The 21,703-nt window shown below is 37.5% G+C and overlaps 1 protein-coding gene across 3 annotated transcripts; it reads left to right on the top strand.

Moving 5' to 3' along the window:
* The first annotated feature begins 7,605 nt into the window (after positions 1-7,605).
* On the top strand, positions 7,606-21,478 carry LOC128512025 (trichohyalin-like). 3 transcript variants are annotated; one of them, XM_053485133.1, is made up of 7 exons: positions 7,606-8,095; positions 10,625-10,658; positions 12,399-12,421; positions 13,630-13,690; positions 16,320-17,561; positions 17,782-17,853; positions 18,319-21,478. In XM_053485133.1, exons 4-7 carry the CDS (start codon positions 13,660-13,662, stop codon positions 19,644-19,646), a joined length of 2,673 nt encoding a protein of 890 aa, XP_053341108.1. In that variant the 5' UTR covers positions 7,606-8,095; positions 10,625-10,658; positions 12,399-12,421; positions 13,630-13,659; the 3' UTR covers positions 19,647-21,478. The 3 variants fall into 3 exon arrangements, with proteins under 3 accessions (XP_053341108.1, XP_053341107.1, XP_053341106.1); XM_053485132.1 differs by having other exon boundaries at positions 7,606-10,658; XM_053485131.1 differs by lacking the exon at positions 12,399-12,421 and having other exon boundaries at positions 7,606-10,658.
* Positions 21,479-21,703: the final 225 nt, after the last annotated feature.

Here is a 21,703-nt window from a genome sequence, read left to right as displayed (position 1 = left end):
GGGAGGGGTTGTTAGGTGTTCACCCTGTCGAGGAAAGGTGGTTGGATTAGTGGCTTCGGCCAGGGTGTGTGTGTGTGAGTTAGAAGTGTGTCTTGTGCTTATGTGACTTGTTGAATGTGCCATTTCTGTGCTATGCTGAATAAAATACTCCCAGCCATTTGCATTGGGCAGCAAGGAAGCTCACTCGTTTCTCCTAATCCCTTCGTGGCGGTGAAAAACGCTACAGTATAGACCCGCCCCTGATGCTGATTGACAGGTTTCCGTGTAACGCGTTGGAAATGCAATTGCAAATGGATCAGCGATTGCTTTTGAGTTTTGGCAGGCTACATGCGCGACGAACAAAAAGGAAAAAAGCAAACGTGGTAATTGATTTTGCTATTTAAATATGACTTATGACTTGTAAGACATGGGAAATGCAAATGGACTTTTCTTTTTCATTTGAAATTTGGTAGTCAGTGTCCGTTCGCGAAGGCGAAAAAGCAAACAGTTATGCAAAATTTGCAAATGCATTTGAATTATGTCACATTTTATGCGTCCACATATAAAAAACGCAACTGCAAATGCAATTTGCAATTCCTTTTGAAAAATGTCCGAGATCTCACTCCATATACCTTGGTCTGTGAGTACTTCTTTGGGGAGGCTAAAAGGGTACGCTTATGATAGGCAGTGGAATTAGCAGAGCGGGGGCGGGTTTAGCAGGTGCTGTACACTGACCGGTGGGACAGTCCTGACAGAAGTCGCGTACCTCCACATTGAGCCCCGGCCAGTGAAATCTGTCCTTTATTTTCTCAATAGTGTTTTGCACCTCCAAAGAGTGAGGAATGTTCCAGGTGCATCACAGTGTGGATTTTAGCCTGTGGGACGACCTGAGATCACATTCAGATTCAGGTTATAGACAAGTTATTTAACACAAAAAAAAAAATAGGGCTGGCCAGGGCTGCGGGGTGTCACAACACACTCTTACAAGTGAAGCGCACTCTTACAAAGATTCTAAATATCTACAGTGGAACCTTGGATTACGAGCACAATTCGCTTCAGAAGCGTGTTAGTATTTCAAAACCCTCGTAAATCAAAGTGAATTTTCCCATAAGAAATAATGGAAACTCAAATTATTTGTACCACAGCCCAAAAAAATGAATACCTAAAAATAATAAATAAAAAATATGAAGTAAAAATAAAACAAATTAATCTGCACTTTACCTTTAAAATGAATCGCGAAAGAGCAGTGTGTGTGTGTGTGTGTGGTGTGCAATTGGCTGTGGATTTGCACGTGGCATTACAGTTAAAGCATCGCACTCCATTATGGGAAATTCTTGACTTTGGAAAAACTTGGAAAAGTAAAGATGTAAAATTGGGTCAGAGACCAAAGTGTTGTTACATGGAATTTGAGTTAAAGTCCTTTAGTCTTTAATAGATCACTCATGTAAGTAAGGCACTGCACATAGCAGTCTCACTGGACCTTTTGATGTTTTCAACAATAATTTTCTTTGCACATCTAATGGCAACTAAATGAGCTGCTTATTCAGAGTTCAGGAGGAAACACCACCGGAAATGGAATTAATTAATGCTGTAATAATAACTCTAATAATAATTATTAATGCTGTAACTTCCATAATTGTTTTCCTGATACAGATAGAAATGTGAATAAACTGTAAGGGACTGCCCCTAGAGGGCACTGTGGCTGTGTTTTTTTTGTTTGTAGTTTTGTTAGAAGACCCAGTTTCCCAGAAGGCACCTCGTCAGGTAATGACGAAGCTTCACCTGAACCGAGGTGGCTCATTAGAGATCTTATAAAAAGCTGTTAGTTCTGGGAAACTGGGTCGAGCATCAATATTGTCTAGTGGGCTTTTGTTTTGTTTATTTGTGTTGAACTGGCTCTGTAGGCTTGTTTTCTGAGTTGAATGTATTAAATATATTTTTGGGTTTACCTGTGTTTGTGAGTATTGGGAAGTGTGATTAGTGTCTTATTGTTTTCAGTTACACCTGTTTGTTTCTCCCTCGTGTCTCTAGTGTCTCTCCCTGTCGTCAGTTGAAAGCTCTAAGCCTGTGTGCCCTCTATGAGTGTGTGTGTTGTTAATAGGTGTGTGTGTGTGTGTGATGGTCATAGGGGTGTGTGTGTGTGTGTGTGTGTGTGTGATGGTCATAGGGGTGTGTGTGTGTGTGTGTGGGGGTGTGTGAGATGGTCATAGGGGTGTGTTTGTGTGTGTGGGGGTGTGTGAGATGGTCATAGGGGTGTGTTTGTGTGTGTGTGTGTGTTGCTCACAGATGAGTATGTGTGGGTAAGTATGAGTCTGCTGGTTGAGTCAGTGTATCGCCCGTAGGAGCGTGTGTATCGGGTGTGTGTGTATCGTCTGTAGGAGCGTGTGTATCGGGTGCGTGTGTATCGTCCGTAGGAGCGTGTGTATCGGGTGCGTGTGTATCGCCCGTAGGAGAGTGTGGGCATGTTCAAAGGTGTGTGTGATGTTCATAGAGGTGTGTGTGTGTGTGTGTATCGCTCATAGGAGAGTGCGTGTGTATCGCTCGTAGGGGCATAAGTTTTATTCTTTTTTAAAGAGCTTAAGTTATAGGTCCAAAGTTTTTGAGTTGTATGTCCTAAACTAAGGTCACAACATAGAGCATGTGTAACAATGTCCTGTATGTGTTAATGTCTAAGGGCATTAGAGCCTGTGTGTGTTTAAGCCTGTGTTATGTTTCTAAAGCCAGTGTTTTGTTTGTTTTATTTCTGTATGATTAGTTTATGTTGAATAAAAGCCTCTTTCTTTTGTCAACCCTCTGTGTATATACCAGATGTGTGTTACTGCACCGAGTATTTAATTGTTTAATTATGAATTATTTATTATTCAGTATGTTGTTATTTTGATTTAAATATTAAACTTTTAGCTGAATATCTTTAAACTAAAAGCAAAGAATGAAGATATTCTGTCTGTAAATCATAAGTTTTTCTCATTATATTTTATCTAACATTACATTTCTCTCTGTTGTTTCACACGACACCTTCAGTACCGGTAAGTAAATAACTCGACTTCACACTAATGATAAACACTGATATTTAATAAACTTATCACATGTATTAGATTTTAATTCAGGAATCAAATAGAAACATATTTTTAGATGATGTTTATGTGAAGGACTCTGATCAGTAAGTGAGATTCCACTTCCATCAGTCAGCTTCTTTCCCACAATGCACCTGTGTGTAACCCCACTGCAGTGCAATAATGTAGACAGAGACGTTTACCATGTCGAGTAAAAGACACAACAAACATGTAACATATAACACACACCACTGCCAGACTCCATCAGAATCTCATACAGAATCATATAAGAATAAAAATATAACATTTCCCAGGATTCCTCTGGATGGAACAGTTCTCTATTCTGCAAGTGTCCAAGTAACATATCAGTATTTTTGTATTATTTTCATAAGCTGTGACTCATAATTGTGTTCTTACTGAAACACAGAGTGACATGACATTTCCTGACACTTCACAATAAACATAAATCAGAGCTTTAACAGTGTTCAGTGCTTGTAGACAGAATAATTGCCATCACTCGCTCTGCATAACAATCACACCATATTGTGAAAAAGCATTGAAGAGTTGACTCGGCCTAGCGTTTAGTCTCTTTAAGCTAACAGTAGTAAGTCATGTTAATGCACACAGCATAAAGACAACCTGACTGAACTGAGAACAGAAGTCCTTCACTTCATGTATAAAACTTCTATAATAGGAGAGAGGGATTTAGGAGTGAAAAAGAGAAAAACAGAACGAGATCACACATCTTCCCAAGTCTACTGCGACATATCATATGCTGTCGTAACCAATATATAGACGAGGCAGTAGCAAAGCACATCATTCTGTTATCTGTTCAGTTTTATACATTGATAAATGTCTGTGTTTTTAATTAAAGGAAGTGGGAATCTGATATTCTGTATATTCCTTTATGTACTACAATAGCACATAGATATATTACAGAATATTTAACTATAGATTTAAAATACACAGGGGGAAATGCACATATACTGACATACTGTATATTGGTAAATACATGCAGATACCAGAAAATAGTATTTTCCAATAAATCACAAGATATTTCTGTTCCTTAAGCGGAAACAGTATATTTGCACAATGCTACATTATACAGATTTACTACTTTTTTATTAAGACACACATCAGCAGTGGTTTAACGAGAGTAACAGGTACTTTCACCTTTTTACATGGAACAATTTATGTTTGTAATCATGCATTAAATCTTTACTCTCCATTATTTACTTTCACAGGACGTGTTCGGTGAGTATGAAATCTTTTCCCTGATAGTGATGTGTTGATGCTGCATGAATAATATATTTATTGTGCAGGTGAAATAGATTGGACTGTGCTGTGTGTTCAGAGAGCAATAGCACACACACACACACACACACACACACACACACACATATTATTCATTTATTATTTAAGGAAAAAAAGGTTCATGTTGATTTGTTAGATTTTATACAAATCAGAAAAATTGTATCTGATTATCTTTGTACTGAAAGCACAGAATGAAGATTGTGTAGCAGATATTCTCATTAGTTTTTATCTAACATTTCTCTCTCTGTTGTTTTACACGACACCTTCAGTACGGGTAAGTAAATAACTCGACTTTACACTAATGATAAACACTATTTTATAAACTTTTTACATGTATTGGATTTTAATTCAGGATTCAAATAGAAATATAAAAGCATACACAATCATATAAGATTAAAAAATATATTTTACAAGTGTCCAAGTACCATATCAGCATTTTGATTTATTTCTTTATGAAGTCAATCATAATTGTGTTCTGATATTCTGTATATTCTGTAACACGGGTCTCACGAGGGGCAGAACCACACATAAATACTCTGCACTGTTCAGAACGGGCAGGTCCACAGGCTGCTACCCCACGGAGTTCTGAACAGGCCGAGGCGCGGCCAGGTAGACACGCGGTTGCCAGGCAAGGCTGCGGTAACGTAATCAGTGTGAACCCGAAACACCTGTGGCGTGTTTATTTAAGGGTCTGATACCTCCGCACTTCGTGTAATCATTTATGTAGCACCGGTACGGTATGAGGGCCAAAGAAAGAAAAAAAAAGAAAGATAAAAACAAAAGGAAAGACAGAAAGAAAGATCTCATAAATCCTTGGTAAGGGTGAAGGCCCAGAGAGGATCTAAAGTTTATTTTTAGTTATCAGAGCCCCATCCGTTCTCGTGTAGATGGCCGAGCTCTGTTTATTTTTATGTTTTCAGTTCTCTTTTGTTTCCTTTTTCTAATTAATAATCCCACGCCATCAACGGGAAGGTCTTCCCATCCGCATCATAACCACTCTCACAACCTCCTGTTTCATTCACCCCCTCTAAAGCCCTTTGTTAGGGCTCTTATAAACATCAAAATATCTCATGGTGCAGCTCTCCATACCGCACCACGTAACATATTCCTTTATGTACTACAATAGCACACAGATATATTACAGAATATTTAACTATAGATTTAAAATACACAGGGGGAAATGCACATATACTGACATACTGTATATTGGTAAATACATGCAGATATCAGAAAATAGTATTTTCCAATAAATCACAAGATATTTCTGTTCCTTAAGGGGAACTAGCGGTATATTAGCACAATGCTACATTACACAGATTTACTGTGTGTGATGACTGATTGTTGTCTAGTTTTCCTCTTTTTTATTAAGACACACATCAGCTGTGTTTTAACCAGAATAACAGTTACTTTCACATTTTCACGTGGAACAATTCACATTTGTAATCATGCATTAAATCTTCACTCTCTATTATTTACTTTCACAGGACCGGTTAGGTGAGTATAAACTCATTTTCTCTGATAGTGATGTGTAAATGCTGTATGAATAATATATTTATTGTGCAGATGAAATAGATTGGACTGTGCTGTGTGTTCAGAGTGCAATAGCACATAGATACAGTGGCTTGCAAAAGTATTTGGCCCCCTCGAACTTTTCCACATTTTGTCACATTACAGCCACAAACATGAATCAATTTTATTGGAATTCCACGTGAAAGACCAATACTAAGTGGTGTACACGTGAGAAGTGGAACGAAAATCATACATGATCCCAAACATTTTTTACAAATAAATAACTGAAAAGTGGGGTGTGCGTAATTATTCAGCTCCCTGAGTCAATACTTTGTAGAACCACCTTTTTCTGCAATTACAGCTGCCAGTCTTTTAGGGTATGTCTCTACCAGCTTTGCACATCTAGAGACTGAAATCCTTGCCCATTCTTCTTTGCAAAACAGTTCCAGCTCAGTCAGATTAGATGGACAGCATTTGTGAACAGCAGTTTTCAGATCTTGCCACAGATCTCGATTGGATTTAGATCTGGACTTTGACTGGGCCATTCTAACACATAGATATGTTTTGTTTTAAACCATTCCATTGTTGCCCTGGCTTTATGTTTAGGGTCGTTGTCCTGCTGGAAGGTGAACCTCCGCCCCCGTCTCAAGTCTTTTGCAGACTCCAAGAGGTTTTCGTCCAAGATTGCCCATTGTATTTGTAATTGTATTTGGCTCCATCCATCTTCCCATCAACTCTGACCAGCTTCCCTGTCCCTGCTGAAGAGAAGCCCCCCCAGAGCATGATGCTGCCACCACCATATTTGACAGTGCTGCCACCACCATATTTGACACCACCATATTTTTTCAGAGTGATGTGCCGTGTTAGTTTTCCGCCACACATAGCGTTTTGCATTTTGGCCAGAAAGTTCCATTTTGGTCTCATCTGACCAGAGCACCTTCTTCCACATGTTTGCTGTGGCCCCCACATGGCTTGTAGCAAACTGCAAATGGGACTTCTTATGGTTTTCTGTTAACAATGGCTTTCTTCTTGCCACTCTTCCATAAAGGCCAACTTTGTGCAGTGCACAACTAATAGTTGTCCTATGGACAGATTCCCCCACCTGAGCTATAGATCTCTGCAGATCGTCCAGAGTCACCATGGGCCTCTTGGCTGCATTTCTGTTCGGCCTGTGAGTTTAGGTGGACGGCCTTGTCTTGGTAGGTTTACAGTTGTGCCATACTCCTTCTATTTCTGAATGATCGCTTGAACAGTGCTCCGTGGGATGTTCAAGGCTTTGGAAATCTTTTTGTAGCCTAAGCCTGCTTTAAATTTCTCAATAACTTTATCCCTGACCTGTCTGGTGTGTTCTTTGGACTTCATGGTGCTGTTGCTCCCAATATTCTCTTAGACAATCTCTGAGGCCGTCACAGAGCAGCTGTATTTGTACTGACATTAGATTACACACAAGTGCACTCTATTTAGTCATAAGGACTCATCAGGCAATGTCTGTGGGCAACTGACTGAACTCAGACCAAAGGTGGCTGAATAATTACGCACACCCCACTTTGCGGTTATTTATTTGTAAAAAATGTTTGGGATCATGTATGATTTTCGTTCCACTTCTCAAGTGTACACCACTTTGTATTGGTCTTTCACGCGGAATTCCAATGAAATTGATTCATGTCTGTGGCTGTAATATGACAAAATGTGGAAAAGTTCAAGGGGGCCGAATACTTTTGCAAGCCACTGTATATGAGCATCATAAGCATAGTGTAGTGAACACAACAGACTGTGATCGCTGGCAGAACATTCATCATGCTGTTGTCTAGTTTGTCATTAGTGTTCTACACACACACACACACACACACACACACACACACACACACACACACACACACACACACACACTGATCCTGAGAGATAAAACGTTCAAGGTGTGTTTACAAGTGACACACACACATTAGTGAACAATCTCATCATATTGAATTAATTTATTTATGAAGACAGAAGAACTTGTCTTTATTTTTCCCTGATACAGAAAAACATGGTGATGCTTATACTTTATTCACAACTTTTATTTAATACTTTAAATATTAGCTATAGAAAGATTAACCATCTGTTATTATATTTACCAAAAAACGTTGTAGTTAAACATCCTTGTACTGAAATCACAGTGTGAAGATTGTAGTTTTTCTCATTATATTTTATCTAACATTACATTTCTCTCTCTGTTGTTTCACACGACACCTTCAGAACAGGTAAGTAAATAACTCGACTTCACACTAATAATAAACACTGATATTTTATTAACTTCTTTTAAAACTCCGGAAACAAATATGAATATGATATTTTATATATTTTATGATATGATATAAATATTATGAATGATAAACATTTCACAAAGATTTTTTAAAAAATATATACAAACATAAAGACCTTTTCAGACTGTGATTATATTCATTAGCATGTTTAATTATAGAACAATGTCTTGAATTATTTTCTAATATAATATGCAAAACATTTTACTATCTTTATTATTATAATTATTAAAATAAATCTATCGAGTGTTGGGTCCAGAGTAACAGTTGTAAAAGCCTATTTTGTTTGATTAAGTAACCAGTGTTATATGGTATGGTGCATTTCAGTTTTAATGTTTTTGTTCTGAATTGTTTGCATTTGGGAACTCACATTATTCATATGGGCCATTTGGATAAATATTTGTAAATTTTTCATTGATAATAGGTATAAAGTTAAAGTTGTGTACTGGCTCTTTAAGAATCACGTGGGTGAAGATGGGGGTGTTCGCAGTGTTGCCAACTTAGCAACTTTGTCGCTATATTTAGCGACTTTTCAAATCCCGCTAGCGACATTTTTTTTAAAAAGCGACTAGCGAAAAATCTGGCGACTTTTTCTTGTGTTACTGGAGACTTTTGGAGACTCTGATGTGTCTGTACTGACTCTTCTCAACTTGCTACAGCAGCTGCCGCCGCGGGCCCCTCCCCCGTCCCAAAGCACTCACAGACAGGGCTGTCCTCTCGCAGGAGCCCACCCCTAGTGTTAACTAGTGTTAGTGTTGAGGGGGGTCTGGAAAAAACAAAAAAATTTGGACTACTCTGTTAAGTTGTTAATGTAGATGGTATTTAAAAAATGTTACAATGTTATGGTTAAACTGTTCATGTTTTAAGGTTCTAAGTGGATTATAAGATTATAAAGATAAAAAAAACAAGCAAAAAAAACAACAACAGAAAAACAAACAAACAACAACAAAAAAAACTCCGCCAAAGTGTCTCATTTGGGTCACTTTTGCCGTTCCCAAGCCCGGGTAAAGGAGGAGGGTAGGAATTGTGACATTAAAAAAACTAAACTAATAACACTAGCTTTCCTGTTTTTTTATTTAGGCTATTATATATATTAAAAAAAAATAAAAACAGAGGCCTACCATAAGCATGTATTATTCTTTTTCTATTCTATCATCAGCATTTGCTAAATGCACTGTGTATAAGCTAACTGAGACATGGCATAGCATTTGCATGTCTTTGCTCTTTTGTTGATTTTAATTCCTTTAAATGTCCTCATTTATAAGTCCCTTTGGATAAAAACATCTGCTAAATATGAAAAAAATTGATATATAGTAATATATTATGTATAAAAACTACGACGGTACGATGGAGCTTTAGTGCCACGTTAAAAATAAAAAAAAATGTAAATCTACAAGAATAAACTCAATGTTATGAGATAAAAGTCGAAATGTTACAAATGGGTTTGTCAGATACAAATACACATTCTTACCATATTTCAAGCTTCAAATAAGTGTCACGTATCTTTTTGAAAGCCATATGACAGAATTGCATTATGCAAATTACGTGATGACGTCATCTAGCGACTTCTAGTGACTTCTACGACAGCCAATAGCTACTTTCCTTACTGACGAGTTGGCAACACTGGGTGTGCGTGCTTGGGAAAACAGCGGAGTCACACAGTTTTCTTTTACCGCATCCGTGATTATTTGCATTTTGAGATTATATTTATTTAATTTTTTTTTATTTTTTTTATTTTTTTTATGTATCTTGAAAGTGAAGATTAAAGGACGATATCTGAAAAAAAAAAAAACAGTATGTTGATTGTTTGGACACGGAGCGAGTAAGACTAAACTGAAACAAAGATGCGCACTCATAACAGTTACAGGCTTTGATCAGTAAGTGAGATTTCACTTCCATCAGTCAGTTGTGTGTAACCCCACTGCACTGCAATAGATGAGATATTTACCATGTTGAGTAAAAGACACAACAAACATGTAACATATAACACACACCACTGCCAGACTCCATCAGAATCTCTCTCCTCTTATACACTCCATTTTCTCCTGCACCAATAAGGAGCTACACCTCAGTATGGGAACGAGATCTAAATACACTGATGAGGCGTTAATGTTCTCCACATACACAGATCTGTAATTACACATGATAATAGCAAAACACTTTGTGTTTTTCGCATATTTGTATGGAAGTGATGGAATAAAGACACATAAGTTAATGATTTATTTGTTTCCCGCTGCGTGACTTTTCCCTCCACAGTTATGTTTCTGTAGCTGATAAATCTCTCCAGTTTGAGCAGATGATCATCAGCACAGAGTAACAGAATGTTCTGTAGATTTACTGTGTGATGACTAATTGTACATCCTTAACTAGCTTTCCTTTGTTTATGAACAGACACATAAACTGTGTTATGTACAGAGTAACAGTTCAATCATGCACAAAACATTTACACTTTATTATTCACTGTGACAGATCAAAGGGGATCCACAGAGGAGAGAGGAGCGAGGTGAGAAAGACATTAGTTTTATAAAAAAAAAATCCTATTTTATTTATGTGTTTGTGTTACTTGTATAAAGTACCACTGAGCATCATGAGCATAGTGTAGTGAACACAACAGAACTGAAATTCATTATGCTGTTGTCTAGTTTGTCATTAGTGTTCTACACACACACAAATCTGACCTACACACTGATACTAAGAGATAAAAAGCTAAAGGTTTTTGTTTGATTGTAATTTTATAGTAATAACTCCTTTATAAAGTTACTGAGACTGACTAATATTACTGTAGTGTTCACTGCCCGGCCTACCAAAAAGTCACACACACTAATATTTCATTTGATCACATGCTTTCCTTATGGTGTGTAATGTGGTGGATAATTCCTGTGTATAAATGCTTCCTCATGCTCACAGAGCCCAGCGTATGTCCAGGACATCTGGGAAGAATAATGATGTATTGATGTAATAACCTGGTCATTCAGTACATTTAATTAGATTATTTTAGTTCTGATTAGCCTCATTAACAAGTGGTTTTCTGATAGTCTCACAGCTGTTTAGTCCCAATCCTGTGAGCTCTGTGATTTCTGCTGTCATTTTTTGTCATAACCCGCAATGTCACAGCCCTGTCATGAATCACCTGCACACTCCAGTTTCATGATCCATCCCACTGCTTTCTTTTCACCGCCTCATTCTCCACTCTGCACACCTGTACTTAATCTATAATCACCTCTCCTCCCTACTTAACTCGTACTCAAACTACACTTCCTCGCCAGATTATTGTGCACTGACCATGTCCAATATTCCAGCGTTCTGTCTCGTCTTGCCTTCTCGTTTCCGACCTCGCCTCGTTTTAATGATCCCGTCTTCGCCGCACGTCACGGATCATTCGCCATCTCGGATTCTCCCGGTACTGACCTTTGGAACTGTTTCTCGACCACAAGCCTGGATTATGGACCTTTCCCCTGCCCTCCGGCTTCGACCTCTGTCTGTTTCTCGACCAAGAGTAATTACCATGCGTCTGCGTCATCTGCGAGCCAGCCCGACCTCAAGTCACACACGCCGGCTCTCTACACGGAGCTCATTCACCTCACGGCGGCGCTCCGCTTCCGCATCCTGTACAAGCTCAAAGTGCTCGCATCAGCACAAGCAGGTTCCCAATCTAACGGTCACGTCTGCCTTGTGCACGGATTTAAGCCTGTCTTGCCATAACAAGTCTAAAAGCACCACTTCCTGCTCCTCATCTGCACTTGGGTCTACCACGGCAACTACGAACCGTGACACTTTTCTAAGGATTTTTTTTTAATGATGCAATTTCTCCAAGTGTTTGATATCTGATCACATTCATCTATGATTTTTTTCAGTTCATATTTTTTTCATGAAGTTTACAGTTTTTTCTTTTTGTCCAGGTAGTGTACTGTGTATATATAACTTTAGTGAGAGAAGTGAGTTAGGAGAGTCCACGCTAGATAATAGTGCATGAAAGAGATTATAACAGAATGTGAGTGAGTGATTCAGTAAATTTGTTTCTTACAGAGTTAATATGATAAAGCTAAAGCCATTTCTTTTTAAAAATCAGCAGAGAAACAGAAGAGAGACAAACTAATGCAGGACAAAACGTATTTACTGAGAACAGCCACAGAATGTTTATATCTAATACTATTCCATATAATACAGAGACATTTACAAAAATTACCAAAGCACTTTTAGGAATCTAATCAAACTTTCTTTGTATTTTTGTCAAATCCTCAAGTAAAAGACACCTTGATTCGTCAGGTGAGTAAACTGTACTAAACTATTAATGTTCATAAATCTCTTACTGATACTAGCAGCTTAAAAACATCTTAAATTGTTATAATAAGTCTATTACCCAGTGATGGGTTACTATGGTTACAGCTCACAGTGATGGTCAGAAAAACTATCACACGACTGACGCATTGAATAGAAACATGGACATTGAGCTGTTTGTTAATGACATTTAACAGGCAGGATGCAAGTACAGATTAATATGTTAAATAAAAAAGTTTTTCCTTTATACATTAAACACATGTGAACTATGGCTGTGGCTCGGCTACAAACTAAAGGCTAATGATCGTGCTAAAGCTAATACAAGCAAACAAAAAAAAAATACATTAGAATTCTAAACAGAAGACTTTGAAACACGACTTTAAATAGACAAACTAATTAAACTAAACAAGGTGCTGGTGATCACAATTAACATCATGTGACTGACATGTGAAGTGCAATGCATACTGGGAACTGAAGTCTGGAGCAAACATGAACATGAAAGTCCTACAGAACACACACAACAGGAACACACAGGGAAAACATGACAGTTAACAATTTACTGTGATTACTGATGTCATAATTATTGATATGATTGTAAACAATTTGCTTAAAAATGACCAAAACAAGCTAAATAAATTATAACCTTCACACATATTGAAGTCCATCTGCAAACTTTGTCTTAAATTTCATTTATAGAGACATAAAAAGGTTTAATACATATTTAATTTAACATGAGGATCTGTGTAGAGACCCAACACCAGGAACAACATTAATTAACTTAAAACCATTTTATTAAAATCTGTAGGACAAATTTAATGTCACTTCAGAGAACAAATCCATGACAAACTCTCAGTGTCTGAATTGTGTTGTGTGTTTTAATCATGGCTGACTGATGGTCATAAAAATATGAGTGAGCTAACAAACATTAAAAATAAAACAATTACTGTCACAATCACAATAAAACACAATCAGGGTCTTTAGAAAATATATAAATGTTGACTTTCATGCAACAATATATTAATTAGGTAAAGTTAGGTTAGGGTAGTAATATCACTTCTCAGACAGACAGACAAACACACAGACACACACACACACAGTGATGTGAACAGAGAAACACTTTGTTTATTTAACACTTTATTTACATACAGTATGGAGTCAGGTATAAAACCTTCACACTGATTTATTCTCTTTCACAGAGTAACAAAAAATGGACAGAAGATGAGAGAATGAAAATGAAGAACTCGGCTCTACAGACTGGTGAGTGTGGAAGGAGCTACAAAAGTAAACACACCTGATCATGTGTTGTACAGTAAAGTGTTCAATAGTAAGATCTCCAGTAAGCGTCTGAAACTCACAACTTTTTTCCACACTCTCTATTATTATATTCTCTATTATAAACATTATTTAAATATTATAGAGAAAGCACACAGAAAGTGTTTATGAAGGAGGAAAAACTTAGTGATATTCACTATGTACACTTAACTTTTAATATCTGTAACTATGAATTAATCTAAGTTACACGTTTTAAACTCAAGGCGCTGGGTCCAAACACACCTTAAATGGGATTCAGTGATTGATGCCAAATCCTGAAACACATCTGAAACACATCACCCAGTGTACAGAGCAATAAATACAGTCTGCTGGGGAAAAGAAAAGATGAGAGAGAGACAGGAGACTAAGTACATGTCAATTACTAACAGAGACAGTCCTGTGTGAGTTCTCCATGAATCTCCTGATGTTAGATAAATTTTGAAATGTGGAAAAAAAAAATCTAAAAAAACAGCATTAGTATAATTAATGTTAATGATGTGGTAATGGACACATCATCAGATAGAGACAAATGTTTTGCCACACGCTAGCTAATGTTTGGACACAGTTATAAAATGGAGAACTTTGTGAAATAAAACTATGATGTGGGAGATAAACCTGTGCTAGTGAATGCTCCAAGACATGTGCTGTAATGTATTCAGTGACGTTAAATACATTAATTGTGTATTTATAGTGGCAGGCAGTGTGTTGAATGTTCTGAAATCATGTCAAATGAAGCTAAAAAAACATCAAAGCTCAGAGACACTTAAACACAAAGCACCCAAGATGTGTTGGGAAGCCAAAAGAACATTTTCTAATGAAAAGGGTCGTGTTTCTGGCACAACAGAAGGTCATCACAATATTAACAGTGCAGTCAGAAGCGTTGTTGAAAGATAGTTATTTGGTTTCTGCTCATATAGATGGAGCTTGTTTTGTATAACGGTTAAGATTTGTGCAGGGAGTTAATGGGGAACCCACTGCAAACACAATTCAGTCCATACCACTGTCTACTGACACCATGAGCAGAAGAATTGTTCTCATGAGTGATGACATTGAATGTCAACTTGTGGAAAGAATAAAGACACGCAGATAATTTGCCATACAGAGGGACAAGTTCACTAACGTTAGCAACGCTGCTTTATTGTTAGTTTTTGTTAGATTCCACATGGACAGTAATTTGCATGAAGATTTTTATTTTTGCAAAGAGCTTTACACAAGAACAGTGGCTTACAGATAATGTTATGAGTTACGTTGATTTCTTCACTAAAAAAGGGGTTTGATTGAAAATACTGTAATGGTGTTTGCACAGACAATGCTAAGATGATGACAGGGATACATCGTGGTGTTGTAAAACAGATCCAAAATAGAACCCCTGATACCAAGTGGACACACTGTCTCTTACTGTACATAGGGAAAGTCTAGACATAAAGCAGATGTCACCAGAACTGCATGAAGTCATGAACGTGTCTTTGGAAATGGTGAACTATATCTATAAAAATGCACTGAAGTCAATGTGTTGTGCAGCTCTGTGTGAAAGACTAGATGCAGATCATCTGCAGTTCTTGTACCACTGAAATATAATTGTTTTCAAGAGGACGTCAAGGAGGGACGATTTGTTATGTTTTCATTCCTAAGTAAAAGTCTGGAAGCCTCACCTCCTGTCAACATATCCAGTATAACCCAGCATTAGACTCTGTTGTCACAAAAGTTTGCAGTTTTACTTCTCAATGGACAGATGACAAAGAATTGTTTGGTTTTTGGACCCTTTATCTGTGGATTCTGCTTCAGAAGACATGATTCTGTCCACTGTGTTGGAAGATGAACTGATGGATGAATCAGCAGACAGCAGGCTGAAGCTTCAGTTCAAACAAGTTGACCTCGATTCATTCTGAAAACAACCTGACAGTCAGTGTCCATCCATGTCAAAATGGACAATCACATTTCTGTTGCCTTTTACAACCACCTGTTTATATCAGTCAGAGTTTCCACTGTGACTGTCAGGAAATCAAAAGCACAAAACAAACTTAATACAACATTAAGTGCTACTCTGCATGTCAGCCTCTCACCCGTCCCACCTAGGCTTGATCTCCTTATTTTCAAGCAAGTCCAGGTGTCTCACTAGTGGGAAATGGAATATTTATTTTAGTCGTTACAGCTGACGGTGGCAAAACACATTACTGTCTACTTTATACTTTTTTTATGTTATGCCTTTTCTTTATTTTGGGCCTTAAAATTCAAAAGGTTGAGAACCCCTGCTCTAAAGCATGTATTATACAGACATTAAAATTAAATTAAAAGTTTTTGAACATTTAGCCAGTTTTAAACTGACCTACATTTAGGTATATAAAATGTGATGATATTATAATAAGTAAGAGTGTGAAGGACCTCCCTGATTTTACTATAATAAAATCTATCAGTCAATGTTTCTAATTAATTAAATTGCTCACTTTAGTTTTTCTAATAAATAATTACACATTTTAATTTTGGCTTTAGTCATAACAAGCTGTACTTCTGTAACTGATGACTGATTATGATCACATTAATCATTCAGTTCACTCTCCTGCTTGATATTTTAAAGAACTGAAGGCAGCATTAAAATCACTGGAACATAAAGACCAACAGCTGGAGGATTATAAAAGACAAATAGAGAATAAAGATACAGAACTGAGAAACAGAGAGAAAATCATAGAGGAGAAAGACACACAACTCAAAGATACAAATACAACACTAGAGAAGACGAGTAAAGAGCTAGAGGAGAGAGACAGAGCTCTACATGAGAGAGATCAACAACTGAAACTGAAAGACACACAGATACAGGAGACACAAATACAAGTGGAGGAAAAGGACAACAGACTTGTGGAGAAGGAGAAAGAATTAAATGAGAAAAATGAAGAGCTGAAGATTCTAAAAGAACGTTTAGAGACTAATGAGAAGACTCTTTCTGAGAGAGACGCAGTGTTGATGGAAACAAATAATAAACTTCAACATGTTACTGAACAAGTTAAAGAGAAAATCTCACAACTGGAGAATATGAACAAACTGCTGAGTGAGAAAGAAACACAGATAAAGAACACAGATAAAGAGCTGGAAACCAGTAAAAACAAACTGGAGACACTGGGACAGGAGCTGCAGGATGAGAAGAGACAACTAGAGGAGATGATGATCGTACTGGAGCAACAGAAAACTGAGTTAACAGAAAAAAACAAACAGCTTAGAGAGAGAGAGAGACTTCTAACTGAGAGAGAGAGACAGCTAATGGAGAGAGACAAATGCCTAACAGAAAATCAACAAATGCTTCAGATGAAGGACAAGACACTGGAAAAGAAGGACACACTGCTCAGAGAGGTGAAAGAAGAATTAGATAGAACAAATCACATGTTAGAAGAAAATCAGTCTCAGTTGAAAGAGAAAGAAAGACAACTGGAGAGTGTAATGAAAGAGCTAGACACCAGTAAAACCAAACTGAAGGAGGGACACAAAGAGCTGCAGGAGAAAGAGAAACTTTTAAATGAGAGTACTGATGCACTTAACATGAAGAATAAAACACTGGAAGAGAAGGACACACTGCTCAGAGAGGTGAAAGATGAACTGGGGAAAACAAAGAGGACATTAGAGGAGAATCAGACTCAGTTGAAAGACAAAGAGAGACAACTGGAGAGTGTGGAAACCTGTAAAAACAAACTAACTGAACGAGACAAACAGCTTAAGGAGAAAGAGAGACTTCTAGAGGAGAAAACAAAGCAGCTGCAGGAACAGACAGATCCAGAACCATCAGCTCCCATCAGGAGAAGAAACAGCAAGGAGACGTTACCTCCATATAGTGAGTAATTTGTTACTTGTATTAGTTAAAATAAGTTTTTTTATGAGTACAACTAGTAAATCTACACCTAATAAATCATATGTAAGGACATGAAATATACTGTAATGATACTTAATGATGCAACTCTTCAGCTACTGTAAGGAAGTGTAATTTAAACAGTGAAAGTGATTAATTATGGAAGAACGTCTCTCTCATTCTGACTGGTTCTGATGTTTCCTAGTGAGTGGAGAGACTCAGGACTCAGCAGCACCAATCAGGAGAAGAAACAGTATGGAGGCAATTCGTCCTTCATGTAAGTGATTAATGTTAGTTGTTCAGTGTGTAACTCAACACTAGTTTAGAGGTAGATGTCTATAAAGAGACAGAATAAGCAGATTTAGACACTTAATTAGATTACAGTGAAAAGATCAATATTGTAACTCTGGCATAAAACAGTATCAGTAACTAATAATGAGAAATAGAAGCACATGTTAGCCTTCACCTGCCATGATTGGTCTCTGTCATGTGATAGGGCAAAGATCACTCATGGGTGGGGCTTCCAATAACACAAAGGTTTAATTCTAGCTCAACACATGTTATTGCTGTTTAAAAAAAAAAAAAAAAAAATTGTGTTGTGGAATTTAAGTTTGTTTCACATAAAAGGCTTAGGCTTACCTGATTTAATCATTATTGTCCTACAGTCCACCGCCAGAGAACAACATAATCACCACAATGCAGTAAGTGATTCTGTATTAAATTATTTACTCTTTATTATTAGTAGGTGGAGAATCGTGTAGTCCACATTCTCCAGTGTCGGTTCCTGTAGCAGAACTGAGGCTGGTGCTGCTGGGGAGGACGGGGTCTGGGAAGAGTGCAGCAGGAAACACCATCCTGAGCAGAGAGGAGAGGAACCAGGCTGCTACATCTACATCTACATCTACATCCACCCAGCAGAGTGAGAGCACACAGGGGGAGGTGGCTGGGAGGAAGGTGACTGTGGTGGACACTCCTGACTGGTTCTCTCCTGGACTCTCTATGGAGAAGCTGAGACAGGACGTTGAACTCTGCGTCCAGAAGTCTGCTCCAGGACCCCATGCCTTCCTCCTGGTCATACCTGTAAAGCAGCCTACAGCAGAGGAGAGAGGGATGCTAGAGAAAATGGAGGATATTTTTGGAGAGAGATGTTGGAGAAACAGCATGATCATATTCAGTGTTACTGATGAACTTCAAAAGAAGAACATTGAGGAGTTTATCCATACAGGAGACCAGGAGGTCCAGAGACTAGTGGAGAAATGTGAGAACAGGTTTTACTGTCTCAACATTAAGGAGAGTGGAGATGGTTCTCAGGTCTCAGAGCTGCTGGAGAAGATAGAGAAGATGGTGGAAGGAAGCAGAGAGAAATTCTACAGCAGTGAGATCTACCTGGAGACAGAAGCTCAGATTAGAGTGTTGGAGACTAAGATCCTGAGGGAAAGAGAAGAGAAAAGGATGAGAGAGGAGATTGAAGTGAAGGAAAAAATAGATAACGAGGTGCAGGACTCTCTGAGAAAAATGGAAGGAATAATCCAGGAGCATGAAGGACACATCAGACAACTGAATGACCGAACAACTGAACTGGAGAGAAAGATGAAAGAAGAGAGAAATGAAGAGAAAAAGAAAGAACTTGAGAGGGAGCTGAAACGAGAGGTAGCTCGAAGGGCAGAAATGGAAGAAAAGGTGAAGAAACTAAAAGAAAAGAGAGAAAGGGAGAGGAGAGAGATGGAGGAGAGGCACCAACAGGAGATGGAGGAGATCAGGGAGGTGTATGAAGGAGAGGTCAGGATGGAGACAGAGAGAAACCTCATGAAGATCATCCTGCCTGAACTCCAGAGAAACATTTTGGCCTCGAAAACAAAGATGCAGGAAGAGTTCAGCAGACAGATGGAGGAGAAGAACAGAGAGCTGGAGACTCTTAAAGAGAAACTTTCAGATCTCACAGAGACTCACAATGTGCTTGAAGAGGTTTATGAGAAAACTGTGAGAAGCAGCTCAGAGTCAGAGAGAGCCGCTGTAACAGGAGAAGCATCTAAGGGAATTTCTCAGAAATTTAAAGAATTCTTTCACTAAATAACAGAGTTCATAAAGCCACAGACACTCACCCAGTCAAAGAGGAATGTCCTATTCTCACGGGACTAGTATTACCTGGGGACCTCGAGGTTGTCTGTGATCTTAATCCTGTGTGAATCGGCCATGTCTGTAATTTGTAAAGTAGAAATTCCTCCGCAAATGACCTACCATATTCCAGCGAACACTGAGGTCCTGTGATAATATTAGTCCTGTGTGAATCAGCATGTCTGTGATTTGGCCAGGATTTGTTGAAGTCGTCTATCAGTTTTTTAAAGTTTTTGTTTCCTGCGCACCTTTTTATTTTTTATCAATTTTCCGTGAAGAATTGAGGCTGTGTTGGAGTGTTTTGAGAGGATTTTATCAGATCACTATATACAATACAACAATAGAACAGAAAACACTCTGCTGTTTATATTATACAGTTAGACCTGTAATGACAATTTTTAAACAATAGCCGATTCAAAATAGTTCATAATTAAGCGAGGAGGTTCACGTCAAAATTCTCAAGTCATTAGATTTTAACCCGGTGAAATGTAAATGACACAGGGCACGATAACTATATATATATAACCGCACATTCATAAATTCTCTCTCTGTCTCACACACAGTCTGCAAATGCATGGACGGACACACACACACACACACACGCACACACACACACACACACACCTCCTCTTTCCATTGTAAGACACTTGCCAGGATATTTTCCAGTACATTCAAGAGATAAGTCAGTAAATTCAAGTAAAATTCTACACCTGTCTGATGATGTTGCAAAATGAAGAGGAGGTGACTGCAGCAGTCTCTTACGCTGTCAGCAGACAAATAAATGGGTCCCTGTCTTTTCGTTATTTTTTTTTCAATTAATCAATAAATGTAATAATAATAATAATAATAATAATAATTATAATAATAATTATAACTATAATTTGTATCAGCCCCGAATTGCATTGGCCCACTGGGAAAATACCCGGTATATCACAGTACTAATCTGGCCCTGATGGTTGACATCATGAGAAGAGATATTAGCATAAGGTTAATGAAAGGAGCTACTAAGATAACAAACTGTTCTTTTACATTACAAAAACTCTGCAAGGAAATGCCCTAACCAGCATGTATAGTGTATGGATAGAGTTTATTTTTTTTATGTTTAATTGGCTATTAATGTTTATGATGTAATAATGTATATATATAAAAGTTTAAGTAAGTCTTTATTTGTCACATATACATGACTGTACAGTAAAATTCTTCTTAACATTTCCCAGCGAGTGTTGTGAGTGGGGCATTTTAAACATTTTACAAAGTGTAGAAATCTTATTACACCTCAATGTGATCAATGCCTTTTATACTATATACTATATACTAATTTTGACAAAATACTATGTAAATATAGATGAACATTTTATCTATTTATATTTACAGTTCATGTTGTGGTACATCCTCAAAACACTAGTTGCTGCTAGAAGCACAACCACCAGACAATTTTTTTTTTAAATTTTATTTTACTTTAGGTCATGGCCGGTTATACAAGCATTTCACTGCATATCATACTGTGTATGACTGTGTATGAATGTACATGACAAATAAAATTTGAATTAAATTTGATTTCAAACAAAGCAAAAAGTGTCAGAGAACCGATTTTTACTGTAAGTTCAGATCGCTTGATGGTTTTACAGATGTTTTCTGTTCATTATTTGTTTGTTTGTTTGTTTGCCTGTGTTGTGTTGCGATGTTTTCATTAAAACCATGAAAATACATTTTGCTGGGACGGTCTGAGCAATTCTGCAAATCCATATTCGACATAATTTGAATGTATTTCGCATCACTGATCAACACTGCCATATTGTAGCCATTTATGGCTTTTATGTGCTATGATCTCAATAAAATTACACATTTTGTTCATATTTTGAACCATTTCTTTATGAAATCATCCTTCATTTTTAGATGATCATTGTTTTCAAAACTGTTTTTTTATCTCTTATAATTACTGTAAGTATGGTGCTTTTATTGTCTAAATGTAGCTTCATTTAATATTCTTAATTCACAAATTAGTTTTATCC

This window comes from Clarias gariepinus, chromosome 24 (assembly GCF_024256425.1).
Source record: "Clarias gariepinus isolate MV-2021 ecotype Netherlands chromosome 24, CGAR_prim_01v2, whole genome shotgun sequence".
Taxonomy (NCBI): domain Eukaryota; kingdom Metazoa; phylum Chordata; class Actinopteri; order Siluriformes; family Clariidae; genus Clarias; species Clarias gariepinus.
The sequence above is the reverse complement of the archived record's forward strand: the minus strand, read 5'-3'. Positions and strand labels throughout refer to the sequence as shown.